The following is a 17,565-nucleotide window of genomic DNA, read 5'->3' as shown; positions in this document are numbered from 1 at the left end:
GAGTGTTGTGGGAAATGGCTTTTTTTAGAGGATACCCTTTGGCTGCACTTGGGGTAAAGGGGGACTACATTGGAGTGAAGAGTCCTTCTATAAAACAGGAATGTTAAACATCATCCTCTCATTCCTGTCAGTGGGGCACTTTCTTTTCTCCTCAGGGAGTCTGGCTGAAGTATAGCATGTTAATTATTAAGAACATGGGCTCAGGAATTCTGATTTCTAAGATGATGACCTTCTGCCCCTTTCATCTCTTGGAAGTCACCCCAAAACAAGGAAGACAAGAAAAGGACACACAAGCTCCTAAGGAACACCATCTAAGAAACTAGGAGACGTTGTAACCATAGACATGCCACTACCACCCCCATCCCTGTAGACTACGGAAGGACTATTCTCTGGAGAAAACCAAAAGAAGCTTTTAACTCAAGGACCCCTAAAGCGGAGGGGGGCAGGGGCGAGGCACTGAAAACAAATTGAGTAAATGTCTAAATATTCACCATAGAGACCCCCAACTCCTTGTCCCTGCACACATCCCAGAACTCCAGTAGCCAGGTTTATGCTTGCAGGCAGGAGGCTGGAGGAGGGTCATTCTGAGAAAGAACTAAACTTTCCCAGAAAAGACATACAGAAATAGACACTGGCTCACTGCCCCATCACCCTCCTGTCAATGCAACCCACCAGGCAGTATCCCCTCCCCTACACACAAGCTGCTAAAACATCTTTTTGTTACTTTGCTCTTAAATATGAACAGACATCAAGGATCACCTGAGCCCTGAGCAAAGCCATCACAGGAAAGCTCATTAAGAAAAACGAAGATGAAATAGTACCAGTTCAGGAAGCAGGGGAAACTTACAAAAATCGGTAATTAATATCCTCAAACAGATTACAGAAGATAGTTTCCACAAAATAAAGATAATGTGCTACAAAAAAAAAAAAAAAAAAATCAGAGAATAAGAGCTGCTAGAAAATAAAAATATAATTTAAAATGTTTTAAATTCATAGAAAGGTTGGAAGATTAAGTTGAGATATCTTACAGAAAGTTTAACAAACAGGTGGAGTGATGGACCTGAGGAGAGACTAGTTAAGAAAGAAAAAGCCAAGAGGCCCAGCATCTAATTAATAGGAAATCAATAACAAAGAGAATACAGAAAATGGATAGGAGTAAATTAGACTAGAAATCATATAAGAGTACAAGATATAAAACAATACAATAACACAAGAAATAATACAAGAAAACTTCCCAAGACTAGAGGACATGAATCTCCAGATTGAAAGGGCCCATCAACTGCCCGATACCATGAGTGAAAAGAAAAAGAAAAACCAGAACAAGAAACATACCATGACAAAATACCAGAAAAACAAAATTAAAATAAAGAGAAGATTCTACAAGGATAATATTTGACTTCCAACAGAGACACTGGAAGCTGGAAGATGAAGGAGTGTGCCTTCAAAATTCTAAGTAAAAATTGTTGCCCATCTGGAATTCTATATCCAGCGAAATTCTCAGCCATGTAAAATAAGAATAATTTCAGATATTCAGAGTCTTAAAAAAACTTAGCTTGTTTGCACTCTTCTTCAGGAAGTTACTAGAGAAAGTGTTCCAGCCCAACAGGAGAGTAAAAGAGAGAGGAAGACACAGGCTCCAGGAAAGACAGGCAGAGGAAATCCCCGTCTTAGAGGGCAAACTTGTCCTGATTAGAGCAGAAGGATAAAATTTTAAATAATGGGAGAAAAGAAATTATCTGATAGACTTCACCATGAGGAAAATTTTATAAAGAGGCTGTTGGAAGGTGTGGAAAAAAACTTAAAATTAGAAACAACAAACAACAAAAAAAACTAAGCAAATCGTTGGGGAGGCAATTAATTCCAGGAAAAACAAAACTTTGTTCAAGAGTTTATTCATAGTAGATTGGCTCATCGGTGATGCACTAGGGGTAGAATAATGCAAACACTAAATATCGATTTAACCAAAAATTGTAATATTGGAAAGATGGGAGGAGAAAGAGGGAGAGAGCTTAATCTTCATCTAGCCCAATAGGAAATCAATGAATATTCAAAACTGATGAATCAGTATAAACATTTAAATTAGGAATTTAATCAGGAATAATTTAAACATTTAAATTAGAAGTTAAGAAGAAACTGAAAGAATTAAAAGTGTCAGGAGTGGAAGCTGGGAGCAAGGGATGGGAACAGACAAGCGGACTGAACAGCATTCTTCATTTAAAAGGCTTTCCACACTTTGATTCTTAAACTGTGTGTGTCGCTCTTAATTTTTTTTGTACTAAGGGAAAGAGCAGTCTCTGAAGCCACATAACCTGGATTTGAACCTTGGAGCAACTCCTTTGCTAACTGTGTGATCCTGGGCAAATTATTTTAAACTTTCCTAGGCTCCATGTATTTCCTCAATTGTAATATGAGGCAAATACTTTATTATCCACCAAGTTTTGGTAGGGTTCTTTTGAAACTCAAGTGAGATGATAAAGGTCAAGTGCCTGCTACAAGTTTTCTGCTGACTAATTACTTGGTATCCAACATTCCTCTCTAGACACCCTGACCTCTCACCCTCCGGCTGCAATTAAATCTCAGGTGGACTTGAGTCCTCCACGTGTATGTGCCTGTTACACCTTAGTCCTAATGTGTCATGAAAGGTTTGATCTTTGTTAAAGAAAACGAACAGGTGACCCTTGACCTCAACAACAGTTCCCTTTGAGGAAACTGCTGCTTCTGTGGGAAAAGAAAACCTGAGTAGTACTCTCAGCCACTGGGAAATGAAAGCTCAGGTGAGAACCAGACGTCTAAGAAGGCCCCCAGCATCTCTCAGTTCGTGTCCACAAACATCACTAGCCTGGAGCCTTAATCCCTTCTGCTGGTGTAATGAGATCCCTCGGTTGTGTGATGAAAACTGAGCCTGTGATATTGTGATTATGAGCTCAGCTACCTGTGGCCCACAGGTGAGAGCTGCACCTGTGAGGCGGGCCAGCTTCCGCACACCCAGGACACCTGCGGCCTCCCACACCTTAAGTCCTGCCCTGGTGCAGATGTCCCGGCCGTTAACTGTTGTACAGGGAAGTTGAGGGTTTCCTGGTAAAGGTGGCTTCTTTTGCTGCAGAGACAGGTCCAGGCACTGTGGATGATATAAAGATTTATTCGGCCTCAAAGGAGCTTACAGTGTAGTGGAGGAGATAGATGTTCACTAGATATGGAGATGCACTAAGAAGTGGGGGATGGGAGAAGGGCTGACTGTGGGCTGTGTGTGGAAAAAGTAAGGCCCTGGGTTTGCTCATTGGAATGCTAGTTTGGAGCTTCTCACGCAGGCCTGGGAGCAGGGAAGCAGCCAGATCAGGTGGGTCCTTTTAAGGGATCCTCAAATATGTTGGAATGGTAGTGAGGAACAGCGTGTGAGGGCAGGGATGGCCGCTAAAAACTTGAAAATTCTTACGGAGGAACATAATGCCTTACAGGCAGGGAGACCCTGTAATTCATTATCCAAACAGACTTTTTTTAAGGGGGAAAGGAGTGTTGCTAATGACACCAGGATGACAGGCATAAACCAGGCCTGGCCCTGGTAAACCACCCGTACAGTCACCCTACTTGCAGGCACCGGTAATTACTGAAGGGAAAAGAACAGATTTCTCCTCAGTCACAATCTCTAGGGCTCCTGAAGGGTCAAAGAGCTTCTCAGGTGGCTCTCCTCAATGCCCCAGAACCACCAGCATGGGGCCACTGTCTCTCTCTACACATTTCCTCTTCAGACCCAGTTTTTGCCAATGACCAGTATCTGTCCATCTTGCCAGTTAGGACTCTTTAAAGAGCTTCATCAGCAACAAGCAACTTACAAACTAACTGTGTATATGCTACTTCCTGGCCCCTTAGCTACCTATGCGGAAGCTATTTCAAGGTTTGTTTTGTTTTGTTTTGCTTTGTTTTATACTGCTGGCCTCTCTCTTTGAACAGTTCTTTCAAAGAGAAACTCTCATTTCAAAATCACTTCACAGAGATTTCACAGTATAGGAACTAATGTAGAAAATCTCTTTAGAGCTGCTGCACTTTTAAGCAAGTTGCTGTTCAATTAAGGAAAATAACATTTGATGTGAGAGGAGAGGCCTCCTTAAGTAGCACTCTTACCCTATTCTGTTTTCTGTTAGAATGACCATCATAGAGTAACAGAATTTGCAAGTTAAAATTGTATTTATTTATTTATCTGTCCCACCAGGCTGTGATCTCCTTGAGGACATAAAAGGCCTTATTAATATATCATTAAAACTACCCTAGGTTTGCACATATTGCAAACTTGCAACATCATGGTTGAATGAAAAAGCAACCTGGTCCTCGTCCCACCTGCCTCGATGGCAAACGCTCTGGATTCCATCCTTTATGGTTTTTATTTATAACTAAGCATATTCCTCCCAGGGACCTGAGACAACTGGGAGCCAACTTCCTCCCTCTTGGCCCCTCTCAGCTCATCAGGACAGTGTCATCGTCTTGGTTCAGCCTCTGATTTGTCTCGTGACCACTGGGTCTGGCTGTCAAATAAGGAATGACCGGGATTCTGTCCAGTCCCTCCAGGCCCTAGCACTGTATCTCTTCAGTGGCTTTGTGGAAAATGGTTCTCTCTCTGCTTGGACTTCTTTATTGTCAAGTGAAAATCATTGTTTCAGCCTGAAAGACACAACCCCGGGCCCTGCTGGGGCTGGATGATCAGTCTCTGACAGATCTTCCCCATGTGGATTCTCCTTTCTGGCAATTCCCAGAGATTCACTAGCCCCATCAAGAAAACTATTAACACATTATGCTAACTTAGATTGGGTATGGATGAAATGTTGGTCTCACTTGGTCCTGTCAGATCATTTCAGTTTGTCCCTGAAAAATCAAAATGGGAAAACCGGAGTCTTTGGTTGTTAAATCAGAGTTTTAGGTGCCAGATCACACTGCACATAGTGGGAGGGAGGTCCCTGGGATTGAATATGTGTACAGGTGGCAAAAAGACGTGCTCTCTGGTGAATTTATAACCAACTTAAACATGTAAAAATATAAAGGCAGTAATCAATATATGAACTCCAGAGATGTTTCAGTTTGACTTCCTCCTTCTCCCCTTACCACAGAAACCGAACGATCGTGATCATAAAGTGAGAATGGCACTCGGAAATGGTTTGAGAGGTGACATTTGGAAAGAATTCATCAAGAGATTTGGGGACATTCATATTTATGAATTTTATGCTTCCACTGAAGGAAATGTCGGATTTTTTAATTATACAAGAAAAATTGGGGCTGTTGGAAGACTGAACTACCTACAGAAAGTAAGTACATTGAAAAATGAGGGAATATATAGCAGGTTTTCAGAATACAGAGGTTTTTTAAAAGCTACCTCACGATGATGTTATCAGGATTTCATGTATCAGAGCCATGGCTGTGGTATCTCTGGTGTATCACCAAAAGGTGTTGTTTATTTCCTGTGACAATGACCTCAAAAAATCAGGGTCCTCTGATTTAAATTAAAAAAATCTTAATTTCTATTAACAATAACCCATTATGCCTTTGCCATCTGCAACTTGTGTGAGGTCTACCGTTCATACTTGTATATAATAGAACACCTGAAGGCTCCCAGTTTCTTGAGTTTACCATACACTGTGAAACAATGTTTCCCCTTTATTGTCCCAGGCATCAAAATCACCTGGGAGCTTTTAATACACACAGGTGCCCCCTGGGCTTGGGATTCACTTGTTCTGGGGTAGGGCCTAGGCATTAGTGTATTTTGTTGTTGTTGATTTTTGTTTCTTTGTTTTTTAATTTTATTAGAGAAGTTGTAGGTTTGCAGAAATATAGGGTTCCTATATACCTCCCTATCATTATCAGTATGGTACATCTGTTAAAAGTGATGAAAGTATATTATTATAATTGTACTGTTAGCTATAGTCCACGGTTTACTCTGAGGGTTCACTGTTTGTATTGTACAGTCCTGTGGTTTTTTTGTTTTTGTTTTTTAATTTTTATTCTAGTAATTTATAGACAACATAAAATTTCCCCATTTAACTATATTCAAATATATATATTCAATGCTGTTAATTACCTTCACAATGTTGTGCTACCATCACCACCATCCATTACCAAAACTTTTCCATCACCCCAAATAGAAATGCTATAAAATTTAAGCTATTAACTCCCCATTCCCTACTCCTGGTAACCTTATTCCAATTATTTCATATCACTGAAAATATCCATTTGTGTCTGGCTTATTTCACTCAACATAATGTCTTCAGGGTTCATCCAGGTTGTCACATGTTTCAGAACTTCATTCCTTTTTAATGCTGAATAATATTCCATTGTCTATATAGACTACATTTTGTTTATCCATTCATCTGTTCATGAACGGTTGGGTTACTCCCATCTTTTGGCAATTGTGAGTAATGCCACTGTGAACATTGATGTGCAAATATCTGTTCAACTCCCTGCTTTCAATTCTTTGGGGTACACAGTCAGGTCATATGGGCTTAACTTTCTGAGAAACTGCCAAACTGTCTTCCACAGCAGCTGTACCATTTTACATTCCCACCAGCAATGAATAAGTATTCCTGTTTCCCCACTTTCAACACTTGCAATTTTCTTTTTCTTAATAGTAGCTTCTCTGGTGGTTGTGAAATGTTGTCTCATTGTGCTTTTGATTTGCATGTCTTTAATGTCTAATCATGATGAGCATCATTTCATGTGCTTTTTAGCCATTTGTAAATCTTTGGAGAAATATCTATTCAAGTAGTTTACCTACTTTGTAATCGGGTTGTTTGTCTTTTTGTTCTTCAGTTATAGGTTTTTTTTTATGTATTCTGGATATTAAACCCTTTTCAGATATGCAGTTTCCAAATATTTTTCCCCTTTGCGTAGGTTCTCTTTTTACTTTCATGATAAAGACCTTTAATGCACAAAAGTTTTTCATTTGGATGAGGTCTCATTTATCTATTTTTTCTTTTGTTTCTCATGCTTTGACTGTACCCACACCTAAACAAGGGAATAGATGCTTCCCTATGTTTCCTTCTAGGAGTTTTATAGTTCTAGTTCTTTAATTTAGGTCTTTGGTCCACTTTGAGTTGATTTTTGTATATGGAGAGTGGAGAGAGAGAGGGATTCACCTTCATTCTTTGCATATGAACATCCAGTTTTCCTGATTAAGTAGACTTGGTACCCTTGTCAAAAATCAGTTGGCTGAGACTTCAATTAGTGATATGAATGAAGCAGGTCTGGTTAAGACCAGGGCAAGCCAGGCCAAAGGGTAAAGTTGAAACTGATTGTATTTTACAACTTCAACTTCCATATGAGACCAAGGGAAGAGATACCTATTTGGTACAGGATCTAATTTTCTAAATGGTACAACTCTACAGTCGATTTGTTCAAACACCACAATTGCAAGGAACTTTGAATAGGAAGTGAGATACTGTAGGTTAGTATAGGCTGGAGTGAAATAGTGACACATCCCAGAGTAATTTGGGCAGATAATAAAAAATATATTTACAGCCTCCCCCTCCCCAGCCCCGAGGATCTGGGGGAAGGTGCGGATGTGTTGGACATCCTCACCTGGACTGGTGTTGATGTTGTCACAAACATTGGGACTGGTGGTTTGATGTGCTGAGCCCTCGATCATGGGACTTGCCCTTATGAAGCTCGTTACTGCAAAGGAGAGTCTAAACTTGCATATAATTGTGCCTAAGAGTCTCCCCCTGAGTACCTCTTTGTTGCTCAGATGTGGTCCCCTCTCTCTCTAACTGAGCCATCTCGGCAGGTGAACTCACTGCCCTCCCCCCTACATGGGACCCGACTCCCAGGGGTGTAAATCTCCCTGGCAATGCAGAATATGACTCCCGGGGATGAATGTGGACCCGGCATCGTGGGACTGAGAGTATCTTCTTGACCAAAAGGGGGATGCAAAATGAGACGAAATAGTTTCAGTGGCTGAGAGATTTCAAATGGAGTCGAGAGGTCACTCTGGTGGACATTCTTATGCACTATATAGATAACACCTCTTAGGTTTCAATGTATTGGAATAGCTAGAAGTAAATACCTGAAACTACCAAACTCCAACCCAGCAGTCTGGACTCCTGAAGACAATTATATAATAATGTAGATTACAAGGGGTGACAGTGTGATTGTGAAGACCTTGTGGATCACACCCCCTTTATCTAGTGTATAGATGAGTAGAAAAAATGGGGATAAAAACTAAAGGACAAATAGGATGGGATGGGGGGATGATTTGGGTGTTCTTTTTTCACTTTTATTTTTTAGTCTTGTTCTGGTTCTTTCTGATGTAAGGAAAATGTTCAGAGATAGATTATGGTGATGAACGCGTAACTATGTTATCATACTGTGGACAGTGGATTGTATATCATGGATGATTGTATGGTGTGTGAATGTATTTCAATAAAACTGAATTTAATTAAAAAAAATCAGTTGGCTGTAATTGTGAGGGTTGATTTCTGAACTCATGATTTGATTCCATTAGTCTATGTCTGTCCTTATGCCAGTACTTGCTGTTTTGATTACAGTGGCTTTGTAATAAGTTTTAAGATCAGGAAGTATGTGTCCTCCAACTTTGTTCTTCTTTTTCAAGATGGCTTTGGCTATTTAAATAGGCCCCTTACCCTTACATTACTGCCAAGAAGGCTGTTGGAATTTTGATCTGGATTGCATTGAATCTATAAATCATGTTGGGTAGAATTGCATCTTAACAATATTTAGTCTTCCAATCCATCAAGATGGAATGACCTTCCATTTATTTAGGTCTTCTTTGATTTCTTTTAGCAATGTTTTGAAGTTTTCCGTGTACAAGTCCTTTATATCCTTGTTTAGATTTATTCCTAAATATTTGATTCTTTCAGTTACCATTGTAAATGGAATTTTTTTCTTGATTTCCTCTTCAGATTGTTCATTAGTAGTGTGTAGAAACACTACTGATTTGGGGGTGTTGATCTTGTATGCTGCCACTTTGCTGCATTCATTAATTAGCCCTGGTAGCTTTGATGTAGATTTTTCAGGACTTTCTATATATAGGATCATGTCATCTTCAAATAGGGAAAGTTTTATTTCTTTCCAATTTGGATGCCTTTTATTTCTTTTTCTTGCCTAATTGCTCTGGCTGGAACTTCCAGCACAATATTGAATAACAGTGGAGACCGTGGGCATCCTTGTCTTGTTCCTGAGCTTAGAAGGAAAGCTTTCAGAATTTCATCATTAAGTAGGATGTTAGCTGTGGGTTTTTCATATATGCCTTTTATCATGTTGAGGAAGTTTCCTTCTATTCCTAGTTTTCTAAATGTTTTTATCAAGAAGAGGTGCTGGATTTTGTCAGATGGCTTTTCTGCATCAATTGAGATGATCATGTGGTTTTTTCCCTTCATTCTGTTAATATACTATTTTACATTAATTGATTTTCTTATGTTGAACCACCTTTGCATACCAGGGATAAATCCCATTTGATCATGGTGTATAATTCTTTTAATGTGCTGTTGGATTCAGTTTGCTAGTATTTTGTTGAGGATTTTTGCCTCTATATTTATAAGGAATATTGGTCTTTAATTTTATTTTCTTTTGGTATCTTTATTTGGCTTTGTTATTAAAGTGATGTTGGTCTCATAGAATGAGTTAGGGAGTGTTCCCTTCTCTTTGATTTTTGGAAGTTTGAGCAGAATAGCATGTCAAAAGTCTGGTCTTCTTTGTTGATGTTTTTTGGATTTCTCTCTTGTTCCTTTGGATGGGCCATCCTTCATGTTTCTTTGTCTTATAATCTTTTCTTGCACACTGTGCACACTGTAAATTTTAATATTTGAAGTGTTAACTCTGGGATTTAGCCTCTGAGGTGTATGTTTCTTAAGTTTGTATCCAGCTAATGATATGACAGAGATTTCCTTGAGTGCTGGAGCTAATAAAAACAAAGAAACCAAAGCAAAAAGCACCTTTCACAGTCTTTGCATACTGGCTCTGCTTTGGCTGGTGGTTTCCTTCAGAGATTAGCCCTCCTATCAAGAAGGTATACCCAGAGGTGAATGCAAACTGCAGGGTCCTCTCTGTTTTACCTGAGCCTGCATGGAACCACAGAGTCTGCTTCCTTTCCTGGGCTTGTGCTTGCTCTGTGGCCTTAGCAGTTAACTCACTGAGAGTTTACAGGAGTTTGAATGCCCACTCTACTACCTTTGCAATAGATTTTCATCCCCTCCTTGGTGCTCTATTGTATACCTTAATGCAGGTAGTCCTTTATACCATGACACTTTGACTTAATTGTTCCTTGCACTGGTTTAGCTGTCTGCAAGCTGCTTCTCTACCTTCAGGACAAATTCTGAGAGGGCACCACCAAGACAAGTTTCCTGGTTCAGCTTTTCAGTCTTCTACTGGATAGATTGGCACTGCCTTACAGGCATCAGAGTGTGCACATAGGGGTTACTCTGCTCCCTCTGGACCAGGGCCAGGGACCCACAAAGGGAATGCAGGGTGACTCTACACCATGCTGGGGAAAGGGAGAATGAGGGGGCAGCAAAGGTGTCAGGAGCTTTTCCTACTGTTTTTACAACTTCTTTTTCTTGATTCAGCACTCGCCCAATCACTACGACACTGGAGTTTTGAAGAAGGTGGCTCTATCAGTTTCTGCTAGTTGTTCAAATATTCTATGAGTACACAGTACCCTGGAATGTCTTACACCTGCCATCTTGGTCTACCAGAAGTCCAGTTATCAATGTTTTTTAAAAGCTGTGCAGCCAGGGTTTAGATCCACTGTCTTAGCCTTTCGGGAGAACTGGCTCCATCCCAATTCCATGATCTGGTGACATCTGTATTTGCCTAATAATTCTAGCAAGATGGTAATTCTTATTTTTAAGCCAGCTCGGTCATTTTATTACCTGGGATCTATGGACAAGCCGTTCGCCTTTTTCATGGTGAAGCAATCAACCTTCCAGATGACCAACTATTCTTCAAAATTCCAAGAATGTTCTGAGAATTCTGAGCATCCATTGGCTCGAGCACTTACAGCTGTCACTATGCCTGAGGGCAGCCCAGCCTGCCTGGCCATGCAACAGCCACGCCAGAGCTCCCAGGGTAATCTGCATCCCTGTGGACTGGCCAGCAGAGTAAAGAACTCTGACTCTGGAGTTCAACTCCCAGCTCTGCCACATACCAGCTGAGTGGGCAAGTCACTCATGTTCCCTAAGCCTCAGTTTCATCATCTGTAAAACAGAGATAAAAAGAGAAAATATAGAGCCAATTCCCTGGCCAAAACCCAAAGGAAAAGAGTTGTTGAAAGGATTAAATTAAATAACTTATAAAGAGCCCTTAGAGGCTAACAGCCCAATGCCTGTAAGATAATAGCCATTAGCTGCAATGATTATTAGTGCTACATTCCTTATATGCTGACCTCATTTCAAGGTATCCCTGAGTCCATTGTCTCTGACAATGACAGCCAAACCCATACCACACAAGTTTCTCCACTGCCCTCCAGACCTGTGCCATCCCATATGATAGCCATTAGCTGCACGTGGCTACTTAAATTATGTACATTAAATTTGAAATTCAATTCTCCAGTGCTAATAGCCACATTTCAAGTGATCAGTGGTAACATGTGATTACCATATTGAGCAGTGCAGATCTGGGACATTTCTGTCATCTTAGAAAATTCCATAGGGCAGTGCTGCTGCAAGCTGAGAATTTCCTGTTCCCCACTGGAACTGTGCTGAGAGGGTCAGTCTTTTCTAGCAAGTCCCAGTCTAACCTGTATTAGTCCAAACCTTGGGAACCCAGGCTACCTGCACTTCACAAAAAGGGAGGACAAAAAGCTGAGGCCTTTCTCTAAGCATTCAGAGAATTTTTAAATTTCCAACTGATTTAACAGCAGGTAAAATTGAGGCATGGTGTAAGCTATCGATGTTTCCACCTCTGAACCTCAAAAAAATGGCTTACAAAGAAACTTTTGTAATAAACAAAACCTGATGACTTTAGAGGCTGGTGTTCTATATTACTAGTTCTTTGCTTCCTCACACATTGATTGCCATGTTTTATGGTCAGTTTTTCTACATTAAATAAAACTTTTTTTTTTTAAAGGAAAGAAGATGCCCCTACAATTGATGTGTAAAGAAGCATTAGTTGCTACCCAGAAATTTTGACATTCTTGCAAATAAACAAATCTGTATTAGTTGACCATCAATGCTACTTGTTCTTTAATGAGGCTACTCACTACTATTAAAAGCATATGATTAGTTAACGTACCACATAGACTTGCATATAAATTTGAAATGGGCACAGTAATCATAGGTAATAGTAAAATCCAATTACTGTCATATTTGCATTTTTGTCAGTAGAGAAAATAATATATTCATTGCTATTACTGAGTTACATAAATTTCAATTCTTATGCCATGGAATTATAGTATACAATAAGTATAATAGAGTTTTAATAATTCTGTAGTCATGGGAATGAAATAATTATACCATTGAACCTTAATATATTTAAGAAATATCTCTGGAAATGCAAAATATCTAACAGTGGCATATTGGTATAAGGTTATATAAGATTTTAAAAACCTGTTTGTGGTATGTCCCAAAAACATAAATGAGAATGTTCATAGCAGCTTTACTTTTAAATATTCCAAAACTAGAAACTATCCAAATGCCAATTAACAACAGGAGGATAGTTAAATAAATTGTGGTATATTCATACTAGGGAAAACTGCACAACAATGAGAATTAACAAGCTCTTGATATACTCATCAACATAGATGGGTGAATATCACTGCATTATGTTGAATGAAAGAAGCAGACACAAAGGAGTTCATTTATTTCACTTAGATAAGTTTAAGACTAATTGATGGTGATAGAAGTCAGAATAGTGGTTAACCTCATGAGGGGAGTGGGTATTGACAGGAAAGGGGCAGGAGGAAACATTTTGGGGTGATGAAATGTTTTATATCTCGACCTAGGCGGTAGTTACATGGACGTATACATATTTAAAAATTCATCAAGCTGTACATAAGATGTATGCACATTATCTACTTTACTGTATGTGTGTGTGTATATATATATATCACAATAAAAGGGGGAAATGTGAAAGAATTTTACTCAAAATGATATATTTCAATTTTTCTAGAAAGTAGTAAGTTATGAGCTGATTAAATACGATGTGGAGAAAGATGAACCCGTTCGAGATGGAAACGGATATTGCATCAAAGTTTCCAAAGGTACAGTGGACTTTTGTTAAATTAACCTATTCCTTTTCTTACCTTAGCCAAGTGACTTTTAAAGTCTAACATATTATTGCTAAAATGAATACATGGAAAAATTTATCAGAGCTTTATTTAAGCTCTCAAAAATGGTTACAAAAATGCCAAAAAGTGCCAATTCACCACTACATTTTACAGAACTACAGTTTTAAACTTAGCTTCGCAGCCTCTGGCTTATGAGGTAAGCATTTTGTGAGAAGGGATCTGTAATGAGGGTTGCAAAATTGCAGTTAGCTTTAGGTTGTCTTTTATGCTTAAACTGCTGTTCATTTGTCTGTGTAAATTGTTATTCAGTAAAAGATTAGCATTAAAAGAATTACAAATGTTAGGCCATACAGAATAATGCACTGTGTATATAAGTGTGTGATATATATGCAAATACAAGGTATATGTATATATGCATGGGAAAATGACACTTCCTGCAGCCAGCTTATAGCCAGTGGGTTGTATAGCACCAATTTTAAAAGAAGATTGATAACAAAATTTGCTTACTAGTAGCGCATAAAATACTATATTTTCTTCTGCCTTAGGTGAAGTGGGGCTCCTCGTTTGTAGAATCACACAACTTACACCATTTAGTGGCTATGCTGGACAAAAGACTCAGACAGAAAAGAAAAAACTGAGAGACGTCTTTAAAAAGGGAGACCTCTATTTCAACAGTGGAGATCTTTTAATGATTGACCACGACAATTTCATCTACTTCCACGACAGAGTTGGAGATACATTCCGGTTAGTTTCTCTGAAATTTGTGAGCTAAAATTAAATTCATGCTCAGTTTGAGTTGCCAGACATTGGAATCGCATTCCATTTAGGTTAATGGTGCTTCATATCCTTCTCTCTCTTTGACATGTCAGTTCACCCTCCTGTATTCCCAGAGAATAGGGGAAATACATGAAGTGTAGTGCTGCAGTAAGGTGCATTTCTTCTTGGTTCAGCAACACCAGATGAGAATAAGACAGGAATCTGATTTTTGGAGCCTGAAAAGCTTCGTCCATCCAATTCCTCTCATTTTTCTTCCTTTCTTACTGGTTATTCTTTGGCTAGCCAGGGATTTTCACACTGTGTCCAGTCATGGGGCATTTTTCAGATAAAACGGAATGCAAATTAATGTGACTCTGATCTGGTTGAAGAGGAAGTGAGGTGTTCAGAAACCCAGCTGCTCATCTCCCTCTTATTCTCTTGTCTCCTAGCAGGTGGTTTCCCACAGAGCCTCAGGTCAGCACAGTGAAGTCTGAGAATCATTGTAACAGACCATGAAATTAGTTCCCAACAGCAGCACAGTCCAGACTTTCTTCCTGTGTAAACTCCCTGAAGGCAAGCCCTATGTCTTTTGCCACCCACCCACCCCCATCACTTAGCACAGTGTCTGACACTCATAATTATTGTTGACAAAGAGAGGGAGGGAGGGAGGAAAGAGAAGGGAAGGAGGGAATGGAAGGAAAGATTGGAAGGAATGGAAGTTGTCTGACAGAAGAAACAACCTCCCAGGCTCCCCGGCTCCCCTCTGCCTCTAATCAGCTGTTTTGACAATGTAGGTAACCTTTCTCACTTCAGTTCTCTCATCTATGAAATAAGTGTCCCAATAATCTTCATGGCTCCTTTCATTTATAATATTCCACAACTCAACTTCCATATCATTATTTTATGCCACCTTCTGTCTAGATACTTCTAGATGCCTTGATACTTCCAGGAGATCTAAATAATTTTTTTAATGTAAAACGACATTATCTCTCTATCGAATGAAAAAATGGCACCCGATTGAGTGTTAACATTACCTTCTCCCTATAATTAAAGCATGATTTTTTTCTTTCTAATTAAAGGGTTTCTCATTGCCACGAAACCCAGAAATACAAGCATAACATTTTATTAACTAGAAGTTCACTAGTTGAATTAGATAGCAACTTGAAGTTAGCAACATTGAAATTCCACATTTTATTACCTACGTCTATGCTATTGCCTTTTATTCTCCAAGCAATGATGCCTCTTCCATGACTAAATTAGGGAGTTTGAGGGACTGAGATGGGGAAGTGAGACCAGCCATCCCTCAGAGTTCTGAAGGAAACACCTGATTCCCTGTCAATGCAACCAGGGCCACAAACCAATGACTTCCGCTGACTATTGCCTTTTTTTCCAGGTGGAAAGGGGAAAACGTGGCTACCACTGAAGTTGCTGATATAATAGGTCTGGTTGACTTTGTCCAAGAAGTGAATGTCTATGGAGTGCCTGTGCCAGGTATACACAAAGATCTTATAAATCTAAGTCTATGCCTAAATCAATACAGTAACCAAACACAGTGTAACCTCAGGGCAGAGTTTGTCATTTCTTTCTCCTGCCAGCTGGAGAATAAGGCATCTCTTTCAGCCACCAGGGAGTAAGGAGCTTATATCTGGTTTATGTTCCATTATGAAAACCAAGTCATTACACCTGAACCCAGCCCTCCTCTGTGGATCAGCTCCCCAGTTGTTCTTGGGCTTTAGGCTAGCTAAGGCTCTCTGAGTTGCAAGATCCCATGCTGCATTTGACATGCCTCAAGAATAGATATGTCACACTTGGTGTTCCAGTTTGCTAATGCTGCCGTTAAGCAAAGTACCAGAAATGGATTGACTTTTATAAAGGGGTTTATTTGGTTACAGAGTTACAGTCTTAAGGCAATTAAGTATCCAAAACAAGGCATCAACAATAGGGTACCTTCACTGAAGGACAGCCATTGGTGTCCGGAAAACTTCTGTTAGCCTGGAAGGCACGTGGGCTGGCATGTGCTTGCTCCCAGATTGTGTTTCAAAATGGCATTCTCCAAAATGTTGCTCTTGGGGCATTTTGTGCTCTCCTTGCTGCAGCTCCTCTTCAAAATGTCACTCTCAGTTGATCTGAGGTCCTCCTGTCTATGAACTCCTTTATCCAACTCCAGTGATCCAATTAACATCCACCCTGAATGGGTGGGGCAGCATCTCCATAGAAATTATCCAATCAACTGTTTCACTCACAGTTGATTGAGTTACATCTCCATGGAAACACTCAATCAAAGGAGTCCAAACTAATCAACACTAATACGTCTGCCCCCACAAGATTGCATTAAAGAATATAGTTTTTTCTGGGGGACATAATGTATACAAACCAGCACACTTGGTAACTGGGAAATGGTATCTTGGACTCTCCAAATAAGAGCAAGTGCAGTTGCTGAGGTTAAAACTGGGAAGGAGCTGATTTTGTCCAGACTCTTCTTTTAAAGCGGGTCCCTGACCCCAGACCCCCACACCAAGTTTCAAAATCATCACACAGCATGCTGTCACCAAGGCCTCCCCACCTCTGCTTCTGCCACAGACAGGCATGCCATGATCTGGGTTTGAGTGCAGGCTCTAGCACTGGCTGTTTGACTTCAGGCAAATTGCTAAAAGTAGGGATCATACCTGCCCTGCAATTAAGATTGTCAAGAAAACTGATTCATTTCAATTACATTAAATACTAAAGATGTTTATGAAATATATATTTGAAAATAAATCTGTTTTTATTGTTAAACCTCCAAATCACTGTCCAAATACATTATTCTGTCCCACAGTTTTCAGGATTCTTACCTGTATTAAAAGTGGAAATCCAAAATTTCCTTTTCCCTGAGCTGTGACAGTTTCACATGATCTTGTGCTGTCCTATTTTTAAAAGAATACATGTGAGTTTCTCTTACCTGTTCCTCTCCAACTCTGTGTCAATGACACAATGGAAGGCGTAGCCACATGTTGGGTCTCGGAGTGTGACCCGAGGAGAATGCACTGGACCTTCGGCTGAACTAGCACATGTGCCCACGCCATGGTTCTTGGCCCTCACGGACCCTACCTGGAAAGTCAGGTGCACTTCTAAAAGCTGAATTTTAAAAGGGTAACAACACGAAAGAGCATATATGTGAAGGTGAGCCAGGATCTGGAAAAATGAAATGGAATACCACTTTCACACCCACTAGAATGGCTATTAATAAAAAAAAAGAAAACAGAAAATAATTGTTGGCAAGGATGAAGAGAAATAGGAACTCTTCTGCATTTTTCACTGCAGAAAAACATTTTGGCAGTTCCTCAGAAAGTTAACCACAGAATTACCATATGACCCAGAAATCCCACTTCTTGGTATTTATCTAAAAGAATTAAAAGCAGGGACTCAAACAGATATTTATGCACCAATACTTATAGTAGTATTGTTCACAATAGGCAAAAAGATGGAAGCAACCCAAGTGTCCATCAACTGATGAATGGATAAGCAAAATGTGATATATGTATAAACAATAGAATATTATTCAGCCAAAAAAAAGGAATGAAGTACTGTGATACATGCAATGTGGATGAACC

General features: G+C 39.7%; 1 protein-coding gene across 2 annotated transcripts in view; it reads left to right on the top strand.

The window, feature by feature from the left end:
* SLC27A2 (solute carrier family 27 member 2) overlaps window positions 1-17,565 on the top strand; it is a 68,697-nt gene that overhangs the window by 41,370 nt on the left and 9,762 nt on the right. For both annotated transcript variants that reach the window (XM_037834011.1, XM_037834012.1), the window contains exons 5-8: window positions 5,097-5,291; window positions 13,102-13,192; window positions 13,765-13,963; window positions 15,369-15,466. In XM_037834011.1, the coding sequence (XP_037689939.1) occupies window positions 5,097-5,291; window positions 13,102-13,192; window positions 13,765-13,963; window positions 15,369-15,466 (583 nt within the window). The remainder of the gene's footprint in view (window positions 1-5,096; window positions 5,292-13,101; window positions 13,193-13,764; window positions 13,964-15,368; window positions 15,467-17,565) is intronic.

The sequence above is a fragment of the Choloepus didactylus genome, chromosome 4 (genome assembly GCF_015220235.1).
Source record: "Choloepus didactylus isolate mChoDid1 chromosome 4, mChoDid1.pri, whole genome shotgun sequence".
NCBI lineage: Eukaryota > Metazoa > Chordata > Mammalia > Pilosa > Megalonychidae > Choloepus > Choloepus didactylus.
Note: the sequence above shows the minus strand (reverse complement) of the source record. Positions and strands in the feature narration are given on the sequence as shown.